The sequence below is a fragment of the Meriones unguiculatus genome, chromosome 4, assembly GCF_030254825.1.
Source record: "Meriones unguiculatus strain TT.TT164.6M chromosome 4, Bangor_MerUng_6.1, whole genome shotgun sequence".
NCBI lineage: Eukaryota > Metazoa > Chordata > Mammalia > Rodentia > Muridae > Meriones > Meriones unguiculatus.
The window spans coordinates 127,646,691-127,664,043 of NC_083352.1; the positions used below are offsets into that span (position 1 = coordinate 127,646,691).

At 53.3% G+C, this 17,353-nt stretch overlaps 1 protein-coding gene across 12 annotated transcripts in view; it reads left to right on the plus strand.

Moving 5' to 3' along the window:
• Snph (syntaphilin) overlaps positions 1-17,266 on the plus strand; it is a 39,642-nt gene extending 22,376 nt beyond the window's left edge. The window contains exons 2-7 of one of the 12 annotated variants that reach the window (XM_060383095.1): positions 5,570-5,597; positions 6,369-6,402; positions 6,908-7,004; positions 7,548-7,754; positions 10,688-10,837; positions 13,226-17,266. In XM_060383095.1, coding sequence (XP_060239078.1) covers positions 6,955-7,004; positions 7,548-7,754; positions 10,688-10,837; positions 13,226-14,396 — 1,578 coding nt within the window. In that variant the 5' untranslated portion in view covers positions 5,570-5,597; positions 6,369-6,402; positions 6,908-6,954 and the 3' untranslated portion in view covers positions 14,397-17,266. Of the gene's footprint in view, positions 1-5,569; positions 5,598-6,368; positions 7,005-7,547; positions 7,755-10,687; positions 10,838-13,225 lie in introns of all 12 variants that reach the window. The other 11 variants (XM_060383098.1, XM_060383093.1, XM_021661372.2 and 8 more) reach the window with 11 other exon arrangements.
• Positions 17,267-17,353: the final 87 nt, after the last annotated feature.

A 17,353-nucleotide genomic window follows, 5' to 3' on the forward strand; every position in this document is an offset into this window, starting at 1 on the left:
CCCCCTCTTATTACCTTGGTTGTGTCTCATAGAAATAAACATGGACAAAGGAGGCTACCACATGTGCTTGAAGTAGCTAGATTTGAGGGAAGAGCGCACCGGATCACCAGTGACTACTGTGATATGGCTCAGAGGGGCTGAGGGTCTCGGGACTGCTCGCACTGTGCCTAGGCTGCAGGAGATTAGTGGTACATGCACAGAATTGTATACCCATTATCTAATCAATCATCTGCATCACCCCCCTCCTTTAAGAAGTCCCGTTCCTGTTGGCAGCTGTTCTCTGCTGCTTCTTCCCTTCCTTTTGGCAATCACTAAGTGGCTTCTCTAAGTGGCTTCTGTCTCTATGGATTTGCCCGTGCTGGGCATTTTGTGTAATCACTTCTTCCATTTTCATCTGGCTTCTTTCACTTAACTCGGTGTCTTCAGGGCTCAACCATGTTGTGGTACATGTTACTACCTCGTTTCTTCTAGTGGCTGAAAATCCTGGTGCATGTATGTGCTGTGCAGGCCTTGTTCTCTTCTCCTGACAGACACTAGGTGCTCCCTACCTAGCTGTTGAAAATAGCACCTGCATCAGCCCTGTGCACAGTGCTTCGATGCCTGTTCCATTCCTTTAGGAATCTATCGAGTACTGGAACGGCAGGTTCAAAGTCTGTCAGTCCTGTTTAGCTTTCCGGGGGACTTCCAAACTGTTTTCCATGGCAGTGTCACCATTGCTCCTGTCCACCAGCTGTGCATTAGTGTCTCCACGCTCGTGACGACACTTGCTGTTGCCTGTCTTCTTACAGCCATCCCAGTGGATATGAAGTTGTATCCCAATTTTTTTTTTAACCTGTGAACACCTCTCTTGTTTGGGAGGATTAGGCAGTGCTTGGCATTTAACCCAGGGCCTCTCACATACTCTGTAAGCCCTCTACTACCAAGCTACATCCCAGGCCCCCAAATCCTTCTTTTAAAAAATGGCCTTACCTTGGGTTTGGTTCCCAGCACCCACAGTGTGATTCACAACCATTTGTAACTACGTTCTAGGGCATCCAAAGTCCTTTTCTGGCCTCCATGGGTACCAGGCACACATGTGATGCAGATATATACATGTAAACACTCATACACATAACAAAAATAAATCTCTTTTTTAATTTAAAAAAAGTAAAGAATTAAAAAAAAAAAAGGTCTTACTGGCCTGAGGAAATGGCTCAGTAGTTGTACAGTACTTGCCATGGAAGCATAAGAACCTAAGCTTGGATCCCCAGGTGGGCATAATGTGCACCTGTAATCCCCACACCTGGGAGGCTGGGACAGAAGGATTCCCGGGGTTCTCTGGCCTGTCAGTCTAGATAAACCATGAGCTTCAAGTTCAGTGAGAAACCCTGTCTCAAAAATAAGCCATTGACAAAGACACCCAGTTTGGTCTCTGCCTTCCATATATACACAGATGCATGCTTGTATACACAGACACACACACACACACACGGGGGGGGAGAGAGAGACTTCTGAGTTTCTAGTTGGTCAGTTTTTGTCCCTGTGACAAAACATCTCAGCAAAATGGGAGGTGGGAAGTGTTATTTTGTACATAGTTTAAGTACTGTTAACCTATGGGGGAGAGAGGGTGTGACATGGCTGCTCACCTCACAGCAGCCAGAGAGAAGAGAGGGAGAGAAGGACTAATAGAATGGGGGGTTCCTCTACATATGGATTCTGTTGCCTTTTACTCTGCCCTGGGACCCAGCCTATAGGATGGAGCCCCCACATTCAGGGTGGCCTCCACTTTTAGTTCCACTGCCTGGAATGGCCCTCACAGACACACCCAGAAGGGTGCCTCCCTCATCCCCCATGCTGATAGTAAAAAAGAACCAGCACACCTTCCAGAGCAGAGCAGACACGAGGACCCTGTTAGCTGAAATGGAAAAGGAAGCCTGAGCCCACCCTGCTCAGCAGTCCAAAGCTAAGTTCCCTAGGTGGTGTCCAGACCAAAGCTTGGGAGCAGGGCTGAAGCATCTGAGACTAGTCCCTAAAGGCTTCCTGTGGAGCTGCCTTAGCCCTCACGCCTTTCCTGGTTGCCTTGGGAACCCCTACAGCACTTGGCCAAATTGTGGAACAGTCCTGCCACTGTTCTGGGTTTACCACAGTGAGAACACAGAATCCAGTGGCTCCACTGAGTGGTTTCAGTTCTGGGAGTAGCTTGTGCCAGAGACAAGCAGTGAGCTGGATAAGTACACACACACACACACACACACACACACACACACACACACACACACGCAGGAAGGTTGAGTCTGCTGATGGGAAAGGATGAGGCTGCCCGGAATGAAGCCTGTGGAGAATGGCCTATCACCTCAGTAGAGTTGCCCTGGAGTTCTGAGGTTGGAGGGTGGTTGCTGGCAAATACCCAAGCCCATTTCTATTCCCACCTCTGCATTAGCATTCAAGGAGCACAAGTTGCTGTATTTGCCTAGGAAAAATGTTCCAGGTTCTGCCTTGGCAGAGACAGGATTCCTCCCAAACCCTGGTTGCCATGCTCTGCTTTGCACAGCTGTTGGGGGCTGAGTCATCAGCTCAGCCTGTTCTGTTCCCTGGGGTTTCAGGGTTGCTTTCTTCTTTCGTTGATGGCTGATGCTTTGAAAATAAGACCTTCGATGGTGTATTCTGGGACTATCACTTGGAACACCTGGCTGGCCTGAGCACCTGCCTGCCGCCCTACCGAGTAAGCTGCCAGTATCTCCCAAAAGGTGCAGCTTCCTAATCCTACAGCTGGGAAAACTGTGACTCAGGAGTCTCTAGTCATTGAAGAAGAAAGCATCATTTGCAAGTCCCTTGTTTCCTAAACAGCCCTAAAATCAGAATGTGGGACCCAATACCCTAGAGATCATGTGGTCTAGCTCCATAATCTAGCACAGGTTTTAAACTATGGTATTATGAGAAGTTGTATTTGTTCCTATGAAATATGCCAGGGAGCTTCAACTAAGGGATTAAGCTCTTCCGCAAATGGAAAAGGAAGCCAGTAGGAAGTCTGCAGGGCATAGGCTGACTGCACAGACCTGGGGGGAGGATGCGGTAGGCTGGCAAACAGCTCAAGCAGAGATGTGGCGGTTTGACAAGCAGAGCTCTCGTTGTGCACACACACACACACACACATACACACATGTACACACTCAGAGGGGAGAGGGAAAAGAAAAAGAGGAGACTGTTGTAAATGGAAAGAACTTACCATCAGTTGTTTCCCCCTTTATCCTCACAGCTTCTGATGTATTTCAAACATGGTCCAGCTCCTTTCTCTGTTACTCCCGATGCTGTCCAGACCTGTGCCCTCCTCTCTTCACCCCTGGAAGGCTTTAGCCGCCTTCTACCTTGTCTCCTTTCTTCCAGTCCTGTCCTTCCCCAACAAACTGTACCCAGGGCTGCCTCCCATGCACACCTGATATGGCCCCTCTTCTTTGTGGAACAGTTCCATGCTCCCTGTGGTCCACTGAACAGGACCCTGGCTTACCAGGCTGTGGCCTGGCCTCACCTCCTCCTGCAGCCTCACTCCTTCAGCAGGCACCCCAGCCTCCAAGCTGCTATGTTGTTGATTTACTGACGGCCTTTGGCCATGCTGCCCCCTGTCTTCCCCCTAGTGGACTCCTATTCATCCTTCCAAGCCCAACACAAGCTTCTGGTTGGAGGAAGCTTTTCTTGACCTTCCTGGGACCTCCAAAATATCTTGAATGTGTTTCTTTTTTTTTTGAAGGTCGTATTGTGCTTCTATTACCTATTTCCAGAATACTGTCTGCCCCTGTTTGTTTGGTATCTCCTGTGTGACAGAACACCTGTCCATGCTATATGTCTGCTCTGTTGCATGTTACTTTCATGGTGCACAGAGAGGAGGGGCAGCTCACGGTGGCCGAGAAGCTGAAGCTCAACAGTGGCCAGATTTGCTGAGGCTTGCAGGCAGAGAATGCAAGAGCCAGAATTCCACCCCAGATCCATTCAACCCTGTTTCTGTGTCCTTTCAGCCCCTGCTCCTCATTATAGGCCCTTAGGCTGCACTGGGCATGGGGAGGACCAATCAAAGTGGCCGTTGTTTGTGTGGTTGCTATGGAGTGTGCACAATGGGGAGACGGGGACACTGGTGTGAAGAGGGGCGGGTGGCCTTGGGGTTGAAGGGATGAGAGATTGTTGGCCCTGCTCCCATAGCTTAGGGTTTCTTTCACCTTCCATTCCAAGTAGCTGCCTCCAGCTGCCTGGGGACAGGCCTGTGGGACTCCAGGCTGAAGAGGCAGCCTGGCAATAAATGCCATGGCAACATGCCTCCTCTCCCAGGCTGTGATGAGAGGGAGGAGCTGAGAAGACACAGGACACACACTGGGGCCTCTGAGCAGGATCCTGAAGCAGAGGTGCCCTATGGGCCTGGGTGGCTTCTGCTTTCCCAAGAGGGGCCCTCCCTGTGAGGTCCCATCCCCCAGCAGGGGAAATGCCACTTCCACTCTGCCCTGAATTAATGACTGGTTCTAGTCTCCCAGGAGACTGTTCACTATGTCCAGGTACAAATGCCACCCCATTCCCATCTGCAGCCAGGGAGGAAGGAAAACAGAACTCAAGAGGAGGGAGAAGCAGGTTGCTAGACAAGGTAGTAGCAGAGACAGCTGGGACAAAGCTTGCATTGTACCAAGGCCACAGGCAGTTCCCATCTAGCCACTCTTACCTGCCTCACAAGACCTGGGCCTTGAGCTCCACCTGGACTCTGCTAACAGTTCAGCCACAGTCACCCGAGCTGGCATGGTGGAGAAGCTGTCCTGGGAGGCGAAGCCTGCTAAAGGGGCTCCCACCTCCCTGCAGCCAGCCTAAAGCCAAGAGAAAAGCAATGACTGGGCACATAACCAGTGAAGACATGGACTAGCAAGGGCCTAATTGAAAGAAAGCTGCTAGTAGGTCACTTGACCACAGAGGAATTCACTCTGTGGCAGGTAGTCCTCCAAGCTCTGTCCGCTCATGAGCAAATACCATCCCCCACCCCATCCTACTCCAGCTGCTCCCACCAGGAAGTGGTCCCAAAAGGCAGGCACCCTGTGTGCTTCTCCAGACGGGTATACAGCCCACTGATTCCCCACCCAGCAGGGTCTGGCCCTCCTGCTGTTCGCAGAAGCTCCGTTTGGGTGACTGAGACTGGTGGGTGGAGAAGTGATGCCAAGTTAGGTAGGCAGCTCAGGTGACGGGCATGGTGTCAGCAGCTCCTGCTGCCCAGCACCTGACACCTCTTGGGCAGACAATGCTGGCTGTGTCCAAGCCCTCTAGGGGAACAGGCCGTGTTCTGTATCACAGCCAGGAAACTGGCCATCTGAGTAGTGCCTTTGTCCACTCAGGAGATGGTTCCACTACTAGCCAGGAGAATGGGGCTCCTGGGGGCCCTGACGTGGGAAGGAGGTAGTCCCTGGGTCAGGAACTGTGGGGTTTGAGATCTCAGTATCTGATGCTGGTCTGGTTCAAATACTGGTCCTGCCACACAACGGGGATGTGACTTGGGCAAGTCCTTTTGCTCATAGTGGCCCTGATTCCTTATCTCTAAAAGGGGACTAATCTTAGCACTTCCTCATAGGGTTGTTGGGCGAAGTCAATGGCATAATGTACGTAACACATGTAGCACAGGCTGGTGTGCCACTGTGGGGCCTGGCAGCTGCTTCTCCTGCATGGGCAGAGATCCAGGGCATGACATTCTCAGCTAAGCTTTCCCAGGCTGTTGGCTACAGTCCCTTTTCTGAATGTGGAATCAGGGGCTGTGACCTCTGGGGCTGGCTCAAAACTAGCCACTGGCTGCAGAAAGCCTAGGTTTCTCTTCCTTGACCCAAAAGCATTCTAGGCTGATGCTAATGTAGTCCCCATCCGAGATAGCTCCAGCATCCGCATAGGGCCTCTCATTCTCCCACATCCCTGAAGACATGCCTGCAGAGCTTTCCCCGCAGATTTTCCCTGAAAATCCCTGCTCAGGAGAACATCCTAAGGACCCCAGCACCAAGTAGGTGGGCCTGATTCTACCCACCCCTTTTTTTCAAATCTCCTGGGCATATGAGTGTACTTGCTAGACCCACTGACCCTGGACCACTCAGCAACTAGGGAGGGCTTCTACTCTCTTGACCTTGACCTCCTATACATCAAGCCTGTGCTCAAGTTCCTGGGATATGCTAAACCAAGCATGCATGTTTATATGACAGAGGCTAGCATGCCCGCATGCAGCATGGGAGTCAGAGGGCCTGGCTGCTTGTCCTGTCTTGTGGGCAGGCACCTGAGCATGTACATGGACCTGTCTGTGACACATCTTGGAATGATCTATTTTGTCTGTATCCATTTATCTTTCTACATGTCTGCTGGTATGTCCGTCTGTCTTGTCTCCTTTGTAGCCAGGAAGCCCCGAACCACGTGCCAGCTGGGAAGGTGATGGTCAGCGAGGCCAGCCCGGCCTAATCTGGGGCTCCAACTCCTGCAGTCCTCCGACCTGCAGACCCTGCCAAGGAGGGGGGACTGGATGTGGGAGGCAGGATCTGAGGGACCTGGGGAGAAGCAGGCTTTGCTGGTAGAGTAGAAGATCCTTCTGCTGCAGTGGTGAACAGGGGGTCCTTGTCTGACTGTGGCAGGGTCTTCACCCCTGTAGGCATCTTCACTGACCTGGAAGATCTGGGGTTGGACTGATGACCTATGGCCGCCCCTGAGGCTCTGAGGACTGAGACTTTAAACTGGGGTTAGCGGCCTGTGCCAAGCCCACTGAATTCACTGGTGGAGCCGGCCATCTGCAGCCTAGCCTTTAGGTCCTCGCTTGATTCTGGGGTGTCACGCCGAAGGGCAAGAGGAGAAGCCATGCCAGGCAGTGGCCCCAGTGAGAGGATGACGTGGCCCGGCCCGGCCCTCCCTACGCCCCCCACAACCCGCCCTCTTTCCTCAGCCCCGGGAACACCGTCCATCCCGCCGCTAACCAGGACCCGCAGCCTCATGGCCATGTCCCTGCAGGGAAGTAGAAGGGCCTCTGCCGGATCTCGCAGGTGAGTCTCCCCTTGCCTACAGCCTGGGCCTCAGAGGCAGGAGGGCTTGTGCTCTGTCTTGCAATGTCTGCAGCAGACTTGCCGCGTGCCTTTACGCAAACTGTGCCCTCGGTTTGCCCGTCCTTAAAATAGGCTGCCTGATCCATGCCACCTCCAGGAACTATTTAAGGACCCAATGACACGGTGGATATAACAGTTATAGGAAGGCTCCCGCCAGCACCGGCCCTGCCATTACTATCCCTGCAGTAGTCCTCCTATGACTGTCACCCTATGGGCCCCTCCTCCAGTCGCCTCCTGTCTGCCCCATTCTTCTCCCCTCTGTTTCAGTTCATGCATGGATATCCTTCCCTGGGCTGAGAGACCCTGGGGCCCGCCATTTGTCCACAGCCCTGTATAGCCTCTGTTCTTGACCCCGGGGAGCTAGGAAGGTCAGCCGCCTTCCAGTTTCCATCTTGATTTCCACTGTCTGTTCTGTCACCCTTGTCTGTGTGTGTGTGTGTTCCCCTCTCCCCGCTGCCTTTCTTTCCTGGGATGAACCCGAAGCGGGGGCACTTTAGGCCGCAGCGGCCTGGCAGTGTTCGCCCAGTGCCCACAGCTGCCTGCCAGCCAGAATGAGCAGCTGCCTCTTCTCCCCGCCTCCAGGCGCACCTCTCCACCTGTGAGTGTGCGGGACGCCTACGGCACTTCTCCCCTCAGCAGCAGCAGCAACTCTGGCTCCTGCAAGGGCAGTGACAGCAGCCCCACCCCGAGGTAACCAGCTCCTCCTTGGCTGCCTGGGAACCTGGTACCCAGGAGACAGGGGAAACAGCACCATGTTCTGACCATCCCACCACCAGCATTCTTGCTGACTTCGGCCTAGGAAAGCTCACTTCTCCCCTCTGAGTGTTGGTTCCTGTCTGTAAGATGGGCAAGAGCAAATGCAGTGAGAGTCAGGGCAGGGAGCCAGAGGCAGGCAACTGCTGAAACATCACAGGTCTTGCCTCCTCCTGCTCCACCATCCATCCATCTTTTATCCTAATTATCCCAAGATGGCTGCTGTACCACCAGCCATCAGGTCAGCAAGGAAAAAGATGATTCCTCTTATGTTCATTGCTCGGAAAAGGGACACTTGGCCTGTGACATTTTGCCTAGACCTCATTGGTTAGAACTAGGTCATGTGAATTACTGCAACCTATCTAGTTAATTCAGAGAGGATTAGTGTTTTACACACAAACACCCCAATGGTGCCACCCCAAACAAAGAGGAGAAGATGGGGGGGGTTGTCTCAGATACCACATGCCACTAAGTTGTCCTCTAGGTATAGTAGACAGAGACCTGAAAATACAGAGTCACCCAGAGGGCAGATAAAAAAAGTGTTGTGGGTCCTTGAAGACCAGGATGTTAGAACCAGGGTGCTGATGAAGCATCCTGTTTCCTGGGTACCGGAATGGAAGTTGGCAATGGGAGGTTGTGCGGAGCTACAGGCTTTGGATTTGGCTTTCTGTCTCAGGCTCAACCTTTTCTTTGTCATAAAATGGGGCTAATAACCCAGAGATGTCAGTGAGTAGATCACTACATCCTGGACCGTAGTGAGGCTGGAGAGTTAGGAACATAAGAGGACAGGGTGTGTCCTGACTGCAGTTCCACAGTCAAGCTCCTCCCTCTCAGTAGAGAAATGTCATGTGTTCAGTGATGTCCAGAGCCACTAAAGCCACAGATTTCAGGTTTTTCCACCAAGGTGCAGATGGTGGGTAGCATTTGTGTGAGACCTGTGCCCGGCGTCTGGCTTCTGACTGATTTACTTCTTGGAAAGTATGGAATTGGGAGCTCCCAGACTTCTTTTGCTAACAGTTTTATAACATATCTCCCATCTGAAGTCCCTGATACAGTCCCAAACCCCAGGCTGAGCACCGGTGGAAAAATCCTGTTGCCCAAAATGGGGGACTGATACCCCTGGGGAGGACAGGACACATTATTAAGGGCCTCACTATAGCCAGGCTGTCTCTGCTAAGATGTGTATAATCACATGCTTCTATTTTTTAATATACACACCAGAGAGACAGACAGGGAGAGAGAACTGGAGAGACTATAAACATGTATTAAATGTTATCTTGGAAAACTGCCCATGAAAGCAAATGAGAACATTCAAAGTTCCCACGTCACTCTAACCCTCATTCTTACTAGTTTAATGTTGGCTTCATCACCCCTCGCCTCATGCCAGGCTGAGGACTGTCTTTATGCATCACAGGTCTGTGTCCACCTGCCAAATCCCTTGCAGGGCAGGCAGACAGTTTCAGGTCTACATAGAGGACTCTGCATGCCCTTCCCTTCTGAAGGGATCTTAGACCTGGGTGAGAAAGCCCAGGCCCCCACCACGCCACCCCTTGCCCCATGGCAAGTGGAAGAGACGCTTTATGACCTGGCTTCCCTTCCTATCTCCACCTTCTCTCTAACACTTTCCATACAGTAAGCACTATACAGCTTGCATGAAACTTTGAACCTGCCTTGAATGTGGCTACTTCCACAGTGGGCCTCCGCAGGGCCTATCTTTTCCGGCCCTTTAAAGTGTCTCTGCTGAGCCTACATATTCCCAGCCCCTGGAGCAACAGAGTGTTATGGCCATAGGCCCTACTCTCCAGTGTGTGGGAACACTCCTGGGATTTGAAACCAAGAACCAAGTAGGGTTCTTAAGAACAGATCCTGCAGCCAGGAAGCTGTGGGTGGAGCCATCTGGACTATAGTCTGTTGTGGAATCAGGGAGTTCTCCTTCCTAGGAAAGTATTTGCCGGCCCTCCATCCTGGCCCCGGTGGCCCTCTGGGTGGCGGCTCCTCCACCCAGATATGTCATATCACATAGTATAGCAGGTGCAGAAGGCATCCAGACAGCTGTCCCCAGGGCACTGCTGCTAATTATCTACGTGTGTATTCACACATGTCCCAGATCATAGGTGCATAAACATGGCTACTGTCCTGGACCAGGAAATTGCCTGTGAAGGCAACATAAAAATGGTGCGTGTCCACACGTGGGACATGCAGGTGCACAATGCCTGAGACACTGTGAATTCCCTGAGAGGACGAGTGGCCCGACCTCCCAGTGTATATGTGTTGCAAACCTGTATGTTCTTGAAGGTGATGTCTACAGACACAGCATCGTGGCACCCCTGCCTGTGACAGTCCTGTCCCCATTCCTGTCCCTGTGCTAGCCAGGCTTTCAGCAGCAGGGAAGAGAGTCTCCCTTTCAGGAAGATGCCATCTCCTCTGCAGATGAACTTTCACCCTCCAGGCCCACTCACAACCTGCCCTTGTTCCCCATCTCTTATCCTCTGTTGAGAAGCTTGAGCCAGGCTCTCTGAAGTGAGTGTGTTTAGAGGAGGAACATTTCCCAGCACGCACTGCTGCAGCCAGGGTCCATACATGGACCCTGGATGACATAGGATGCTTAACACACACGATCCCCATGGGAGAGCCCCTCTTCCCTAAGCAAAGGAGCCTTGATTCCCCGTCCTACTCCTCACTCAGAAGAGCTTCATTAAAGCTCACTCGTAGAAGGCTGGCTATCTTTGCGCCTTGCCTACGTGGCCTGCACAGAAGGGCTGGTGGCACAGGCTGGGCTGAAGATAGGCTGGAGGCCCCTGCTCTGCGGCCCAGCCCTGTGCAGGGCCTGTCCTCATCATCCCCTACCTCTGATGGACATCCCCTTGCAGGCGCTCCATGAAGTACACACTATGCAGCGACAACCATGGCATCAAGCCTCCCACCCCAGAGCAGTACCTGACTCCACTGCAGCAAAAGGAAGTTTGCATCCGGCACCTGAAGGCCCGGCTCAAGGACACACAAGACCGGCTCCAGGACCGGTGAGTGATAGCCAAGGGAAGCCCTGGGGACATCTGCCAGCCCCAGTCTCAGCAGAGCCAGAGCCCTGGGGTAACCCCTGGGAAGAAGACGGAAGGGGCCTTGCTGCTCTCTGCCTGACCTCTTCTCTCAGCAAAGCCTCATTTGGGCCCATTTGTAGATGCTCCAGCCCCTGAGACCCCCTGACTACTTCAGGCAGGTGCTTGGGGTCGGTGGGCAGAGTGGTCAGGCACTCTCCTGCTTGAGCCCCCTCCTGACCACGGCCCTGCAGCTTCTTTTGGTGGCGACTTCTCCCGTGGTTCCTGTCTTCCCAGCGAGCTGAACAAGCTGAACGACAGAGTCTCTCCCCAGCTTCCTTTTCCCTGAGAAAGAGAAACGGCCATGTAGCCCTCCCTTGCCTGTACACAATGAGACACAGGGGTCTCCACCAATCAGACCAGGCCCAGAAGCCTTCCTCTTATCTGCTTCCTTCCTGTAGATGATATAAGAGCAGCAAATGCTTTGGGCGAGGTCCTGCTCAGCCTGGGGGTCTCCCAGGAGCTCGGATCCTGTTGGACAATGGTGCTGCCCCTCCTGGTAGTTTCACCTTTTCGAGCCACACTTCACAGTTGAGCACCATGGCGCACGCATGTCACCCCAGCACTCAGCAGTCTGAGGAGGGAGTGTAAGTTTGAGGACAGCCTGAAATGTAAAGTGAGGCCCTGTAGCAACAAAAACCAAAAGTCCTATGTTAGAGTGGGCTCTTCCAGCTCTCATCACCTTTGCCAGCCTCCTCTGAACCCTGTCTGTTCTGTGCGGGGCAGGAGAGCTCAGGGCAGGCAGCCCCACTGTGTTTTTTTCTTTGCTTCTGCCTCAGCTTTGTACTGTACCCTACCTCGAGTACTCCACATGCCACAGAAGTGGCCCTTCTAAAGTAACCACTGGATAGGGTGTAGCATCTTCAGAGTTGTCACAATTGCCACAATGAGATACCTCTTTTTATCACCCTGTTCCCATTAGCATTCATTCCCCATCCTCTCCAATCCATCGGTCTTCCTGTCTTTATTGATCTCTGGCCGTGTTATATAGTATACCTCTGTCAACATCCAGTCCAGTCTGGGTTTGTTGTGGTTTCAGAGTTCAGGGGGTTTAAAATACTGGTCTATGGGCTCCACCACCTTTGAACTGAGGAAGAGGCAGGAGGTCAAGGACTCCATGCCTGGTGATCTGCCTGCTATTGCCACTCAGATAGCTCCAGTTCACTACCCTCCTCTAGCCCTCTGCTCAATTGAACCCCGTTGGGTGGCCAGCCCCTCCTAGAGGATAATGCTTGACCTCTGGAGTCTTTTGCATAGTGGGATTTCCAATCTAACTTTGGGTAATCTGCAGTGCCTTATGTGGTACAGTCACAGAAGTGACAGCCATGCCATTGGTAGTTTCTTCACGTAAGCCAGGCTTGCAACTGAGAGGTTTTATTGGATCTCATCGCTAAGAAGGTCCTGGAAGAAGAATGCCTGGACAGGCTTGTAAGCCTGTGTGAGCGCCTTCCTTTCCCACTGCTTGCAGTCAGTGGCCACTGAGTCTCGCCCTGATTTTCCCTCTAGTCATTGTGGCATGGTTCACTAACCACTTCCCTCTGTAGCACCCCTGGGTCCCTCTGTAACTAGGGGATGTGAAGGGCCTTAGCATTTCTGGGTGGAAGTGTTACTGTAGATCTGCTTGCTGGTACAGCCTTCTCTTGGTAACTGCATTTCCTGTCCATCTCTTCAGCCTCTCCTCTTGACAGAAAATACAAAGGAGCTTCTAACATGCATACAAGAGAGCCACCCAGTCCTCCTCACCCTCCTCTGACTCATTTATCACTTCTGGTCTTTCTCCAAGAGGTACACTGTAAGATTGTCAGCTCCCCCACCATCAGCAAAGGCTGTCATTTCTCTTGTGCTACCATCCTATTGCTAGAGTCTGGGGACAAATGTCTCTCTAGTTAAAACATTCACAAGCTGCTTCAGTAGGGAATCATATCCCTCTCTCTAGCGTCCACTATTTTGCATTAAGAGCTCATTACATTTATATAGCAGCTGGCTCATCAATTAAGGATCTGTGTAGTCTCCTCTGGAGGTGTGATGTGAAAGGGCTTGGCTTAGTGGGTGAAATGGGAATGTGATTCCTACTGCTGTGTCTTCTCCTTCTCAAGGGAACCTCCTCTCCTGTCTTGGTCCCTGGCTCCATCCACCCTTACTTCTCCCTGTGGGATGAAAGAGGCATCAAATCCTACTTTTGTCTCTAGCTTTGAGCTACCCCATTCTGGGACTATCTTGGTGGAGCTTGGTGACAGCTCCTTGCCTCTCCACAGTAGCAGTGACAGGTCAGGAGGACAGGCTATGAGCAAGTGTTGTTTTCTTTGCTTACAGGGACACAGAGATCGATGACCTGAAGACGCAGCTGTCCCGCATGCAAGAGGACTGGATTGAGGAGGAGTGCCACCGTGTGGAAGCCCAGCTGGCTCTGAAAGAGGCTCGCAAGGAGATCAGGCAGCTCAAGCAGGTCATTGACACTGTCAAGAACAACCTGATTGACAAGGACAAGGGGCTGCAGAAGTACTTCGTGGACATCAATATCCAGAACAAGAAGCTGGAGACGCTGCTGCATAGCATGGAGGTGGCCCAGAATGGAATAGCCAAGGAGGAAGGGACCGGGGAGTCAGCCGGCGGGTCCCCCGCTCGCTCCCTCACCCGCAGCTCCACCTACACCAAGCTGAGTGACCCAGCCGTTTGTGGTGACCGCCAGCCAGGGGATCCCTCCAACACCTCTGCTGAGGATGGAGCTGATAGTGGTTTTGTGGCTGCCGATGACACACTGAGTCGGACGGACGCCCTGGAGGCCAGTAGCCTGCTGTCATCAGGAGTGGACTGTGGCCTTGAGGAAGCCTCTCTGCACAGCTCCTTCAATCTGGGGCCCCGCTTCCCTGCCAGCAACACCTACGAGAAGCTACTGTGTGGTATGGAGGCTGGTGTGCAGGCCAGCTGCATGCAGGAGCGGGCCATCCAGACAGACTTCGTGCAGTACCAGCCTGACCTGAACACCATCCTGGAGAAAGTGGGCCAGGCTCAGGGGTGTGCTTCAGTCCCCAAGGACAGGCACTCAGAGCTGGATCGTCACCCCTCAGGGCCCAGAGACCCCAACTCAGCAGTGGTGGTGACAGTAGGTGACGAGCTTGAGGCCCCAGAGCCCATCACTTGTGGGCCAGCTACACACCGGCCTGCAGCCAACTCTAACCCAGGACTGCCAGTGAGTGTAGTGTGTCCTGTGGAAGAGGAGGAGGAGGCAGCTGCCACCACCGAAAAGGAACCCAAGAGCTACTGGAGCCGCCACTACATCGTGGATCTCCTGGCTGTGGTGGTGCCAGCTGTGCCAACGGTGGCCTGGCTCTGCCGTTCCCAGCGGCGCCAGGGCCAGCCCATTTACAACATCAGCTCGCTGCTGCGGGGCTGCTGCACGGTAGCCTTGCACTCCATCCGCAGAATCAGCTGCCGTTCACTGAGCCAGCCAGGCTCCAGCTCAGCGGGCAGCTCCCAGCTCTGAGGAGGCGGGCAGCTCTCCACTCTCGGCAGCCTGGCCACTGATTGTAGGATGCCCTTTGCTGCCCCTCTCTATCCCCACTGGCATCCTCTTCTTTACTTTCAGGTCCGGAATAGTGCCCCTACCCCAGATGTTCACAGTATCAGGGATTCAGAAAGGCATCCCAAAACTTGGAGAGAAAAGGTAAAAGGTGGCTAATTGAAGAGGGAGAAACTGGTAAGAGCTCCCCTTTGGCCCCTCTTGTCCACCCAGACTTTAGACAAGGCAGGCCCTGCTCAAAACGTCCCTGGCTGTCTTGATGTGGGGCTACTCCCCTCCCTTGCACATTCTTTCCATGCCTTCTCACCCAGACCACCCCTTGCCCTCTCCTCAGTCTCCTGGACCAGTATTACTTCCTCAAATGGAGGCAGCCAGGACCCAAAGTGCAGAGAGCTACCCCAAGCAGGGTCTGGCTGCCCAGGTCCCATTGAAGCTCTAGCTCTCCTCCCTTGCCCTGGGATGCAAAAGTGTGGTCCAGCTGGAACAACCAGCTCAGGAGAGGCAGAGGGCAGGGTAGGTTCTGTGTCTGTCTGTCTGTTCTCCTTTTGGCTTCTGGGTATGTTAGGTCTTCGTGAGACGTCCGATGCCCATCGCTACTCCTGACATGCTCATCATGGGATTGGGAGGGAGCCATTACCCAAGCCCCAGCTTCCACTGGGAAAATCAGCCAGCATAGAGAAGGTGAGGCCAGCAGCTCTAGGGGCCCTTCTCATTTTGAGATGAGTCCATCTCATCTGTAGCCTAGAGGTACCTCAATGAGTTGGAAAAGTCAGAGGCCGCTTGCTCCGGGCCCCTTTGGCCTCAGGCCCTACCTACGTTTGCACTCAGTTCCCTTAGGGACTTAGTTTCCTGCCCGTCCCAGAACCCCCAAGCTGCTTGCTTTCTGGGATGAGGGTTTCTGAATCTCTGACCTAGCTGACTCCAGAGAAAGGTGGCCCTCTAGGTGCACCTCCAGACGGGGTTCTGAAGCCACAGCAGCTGCCTGTCCATGCCAAAGCAGGGTCCCCTGAGTGTGCTTTCCAATCAGGGGCATGGCCAGGTGATGGAAGCCTGCCTATGCTGTTCCTGGTCCAGGCTCAGTCAGCCTGGAAAAGATACCCTGATCCTAATTTCCTCCTCCTTCCCAGAGAAGACATACCTACCTGACTGGCCCACCTCTGGGAAGCTGGTAGAGCGTTGCGTCTCACCCTCTGACATAGGAGCCTCTCTGGTCCTCTCCACCAAGGCTGCGTGCCCTCACCTTTCCCCAGTGGCCACTACTTGACTCATGAGTTCTGCCCCTCCACTCTGTGCCCTCCCCAAGGGGCACCTGCATGCACTGGGGGTGGGCAGCAAGCCTAGCCATCAGGGCAAGAGCCCTCTGCCATGCGCTTTGTGCCTCCAAAACTCCCCCGCCTCGGCTGGGGCCTCAGACCAGCCGTCCTTGGTGGAACATCACTCCTAGCCCAGCTGAACCAAACCCAAATACCTGAGGCCTCGCTGGGGCTGCCCCATAGGACACAGGGGTGGTGCCATGGAAATACAGGGGATAAAACTGATCCAAAGCCACGCCAGGACTGGCCACGGACCCAGACTCCTGTGCACTCAAGGAGTTCCATGTGTCTCCTTAGCAACAGTCGAAGCTCTGCTGAGAAAATAAATGTATGAACTATATTTGACAACATAAAGTCCATATATTTTTCACCATTGGCATTTAGTCCAACTTTGCAGCCCCTCTGTTTCATGTCTTGCTGTCTGGGCCTTCTTGTCGTGTCTCGTGTTTGGTGGACTTGGGCAGAGCTAGGACTGTGGTTCACTCTGCTCCTGCTGCCGGGGAAGCCATCATAAAGGGTCCAGGTCTGTAGAGTCAGTGAGTGGAATTGGCCACCACCCTGCTCCTGCTGTGACCCTCGCCCTGCCTGTGTGGTCACCAGAAGACCTCGCCTACAGCGGGGGTCCTCGTCCATGCGTTCTGCTTGTGAGAAGGGCTCTGCTCCTTGCCCGTGGAGTGAGTGGCTCATTACCCAGTCCCGCAACAACCCTGGAACCTGCAGGCTGGGGTGATGGCCCTGCTCCTAAGTATATAAGCTCAGAGTCCCATATCCATACAAAGGGATTGCATGCTCATGTAATTCCAGGAGGTGGGCTTGGAAGGAGACACTTCAGCAGCCTGCTGGTTCTGGAAATGGAGAAGGGGGCTGGGTGCAAGGTAGAACTGGGCCAGGCTCCCTTTGGATGCTCATCCCTAAGCTCCCCCCTTCCCTTCCAGTTGGCCACCACCCATAGGCTGCAATTTGCCCTCTTGCCCTTGGCTCCTGGAGCAAAAATGTTTAGGGTGCTGCTTTTCCCTGCCTCCAGTCAGAGCAGACAAGGCCTTGAGGAAGTGTCTCCAGGAACTACCTTCTATAGCTGCTGGGCCCTTGGATCCCAGTAGCCTGAGGTAGTGGCTCCTTTGTTCTAGAGTCCTCTCATGGAGCTTAGTGAGGACTTGTAAACAGAGGCAGCCTTGAGCAGAGTTCATGACCAATGTCTCCAAGCAGGTTGCCTACATAGCTTTTCACTGAGACCCCTTTTCACCTATAAAGGCATAGGACAGCAAATCCCCAGGCTCTAGGGCCAAAGGCCTCTGAGGGGCCTTCATGCAGGGAACTCATAGCCCCCTTTGATCTAGGTGACAACTCAAAGAGGCCACCAAGCACTCTCATATAAAGCTATCCCCTTGACAGAAGCTTCAGGGGTCACAGAAGGGGGGCCATGGGAAGGGGTCTTAACTCTCAGTCTCCTTTGTCCTTTTGTTCAGACAGAGTTGTGCCTGTAGCAGACAGCTCTGAATTAAAGCATGAACACACACACAGCCCCTCAGCCTGGTGTCTTTGTACCGTGTCATTTCTTTAAGTATGTTGGGGTGGGTGCGAAACTCACCATGGCACCCAACACGGATG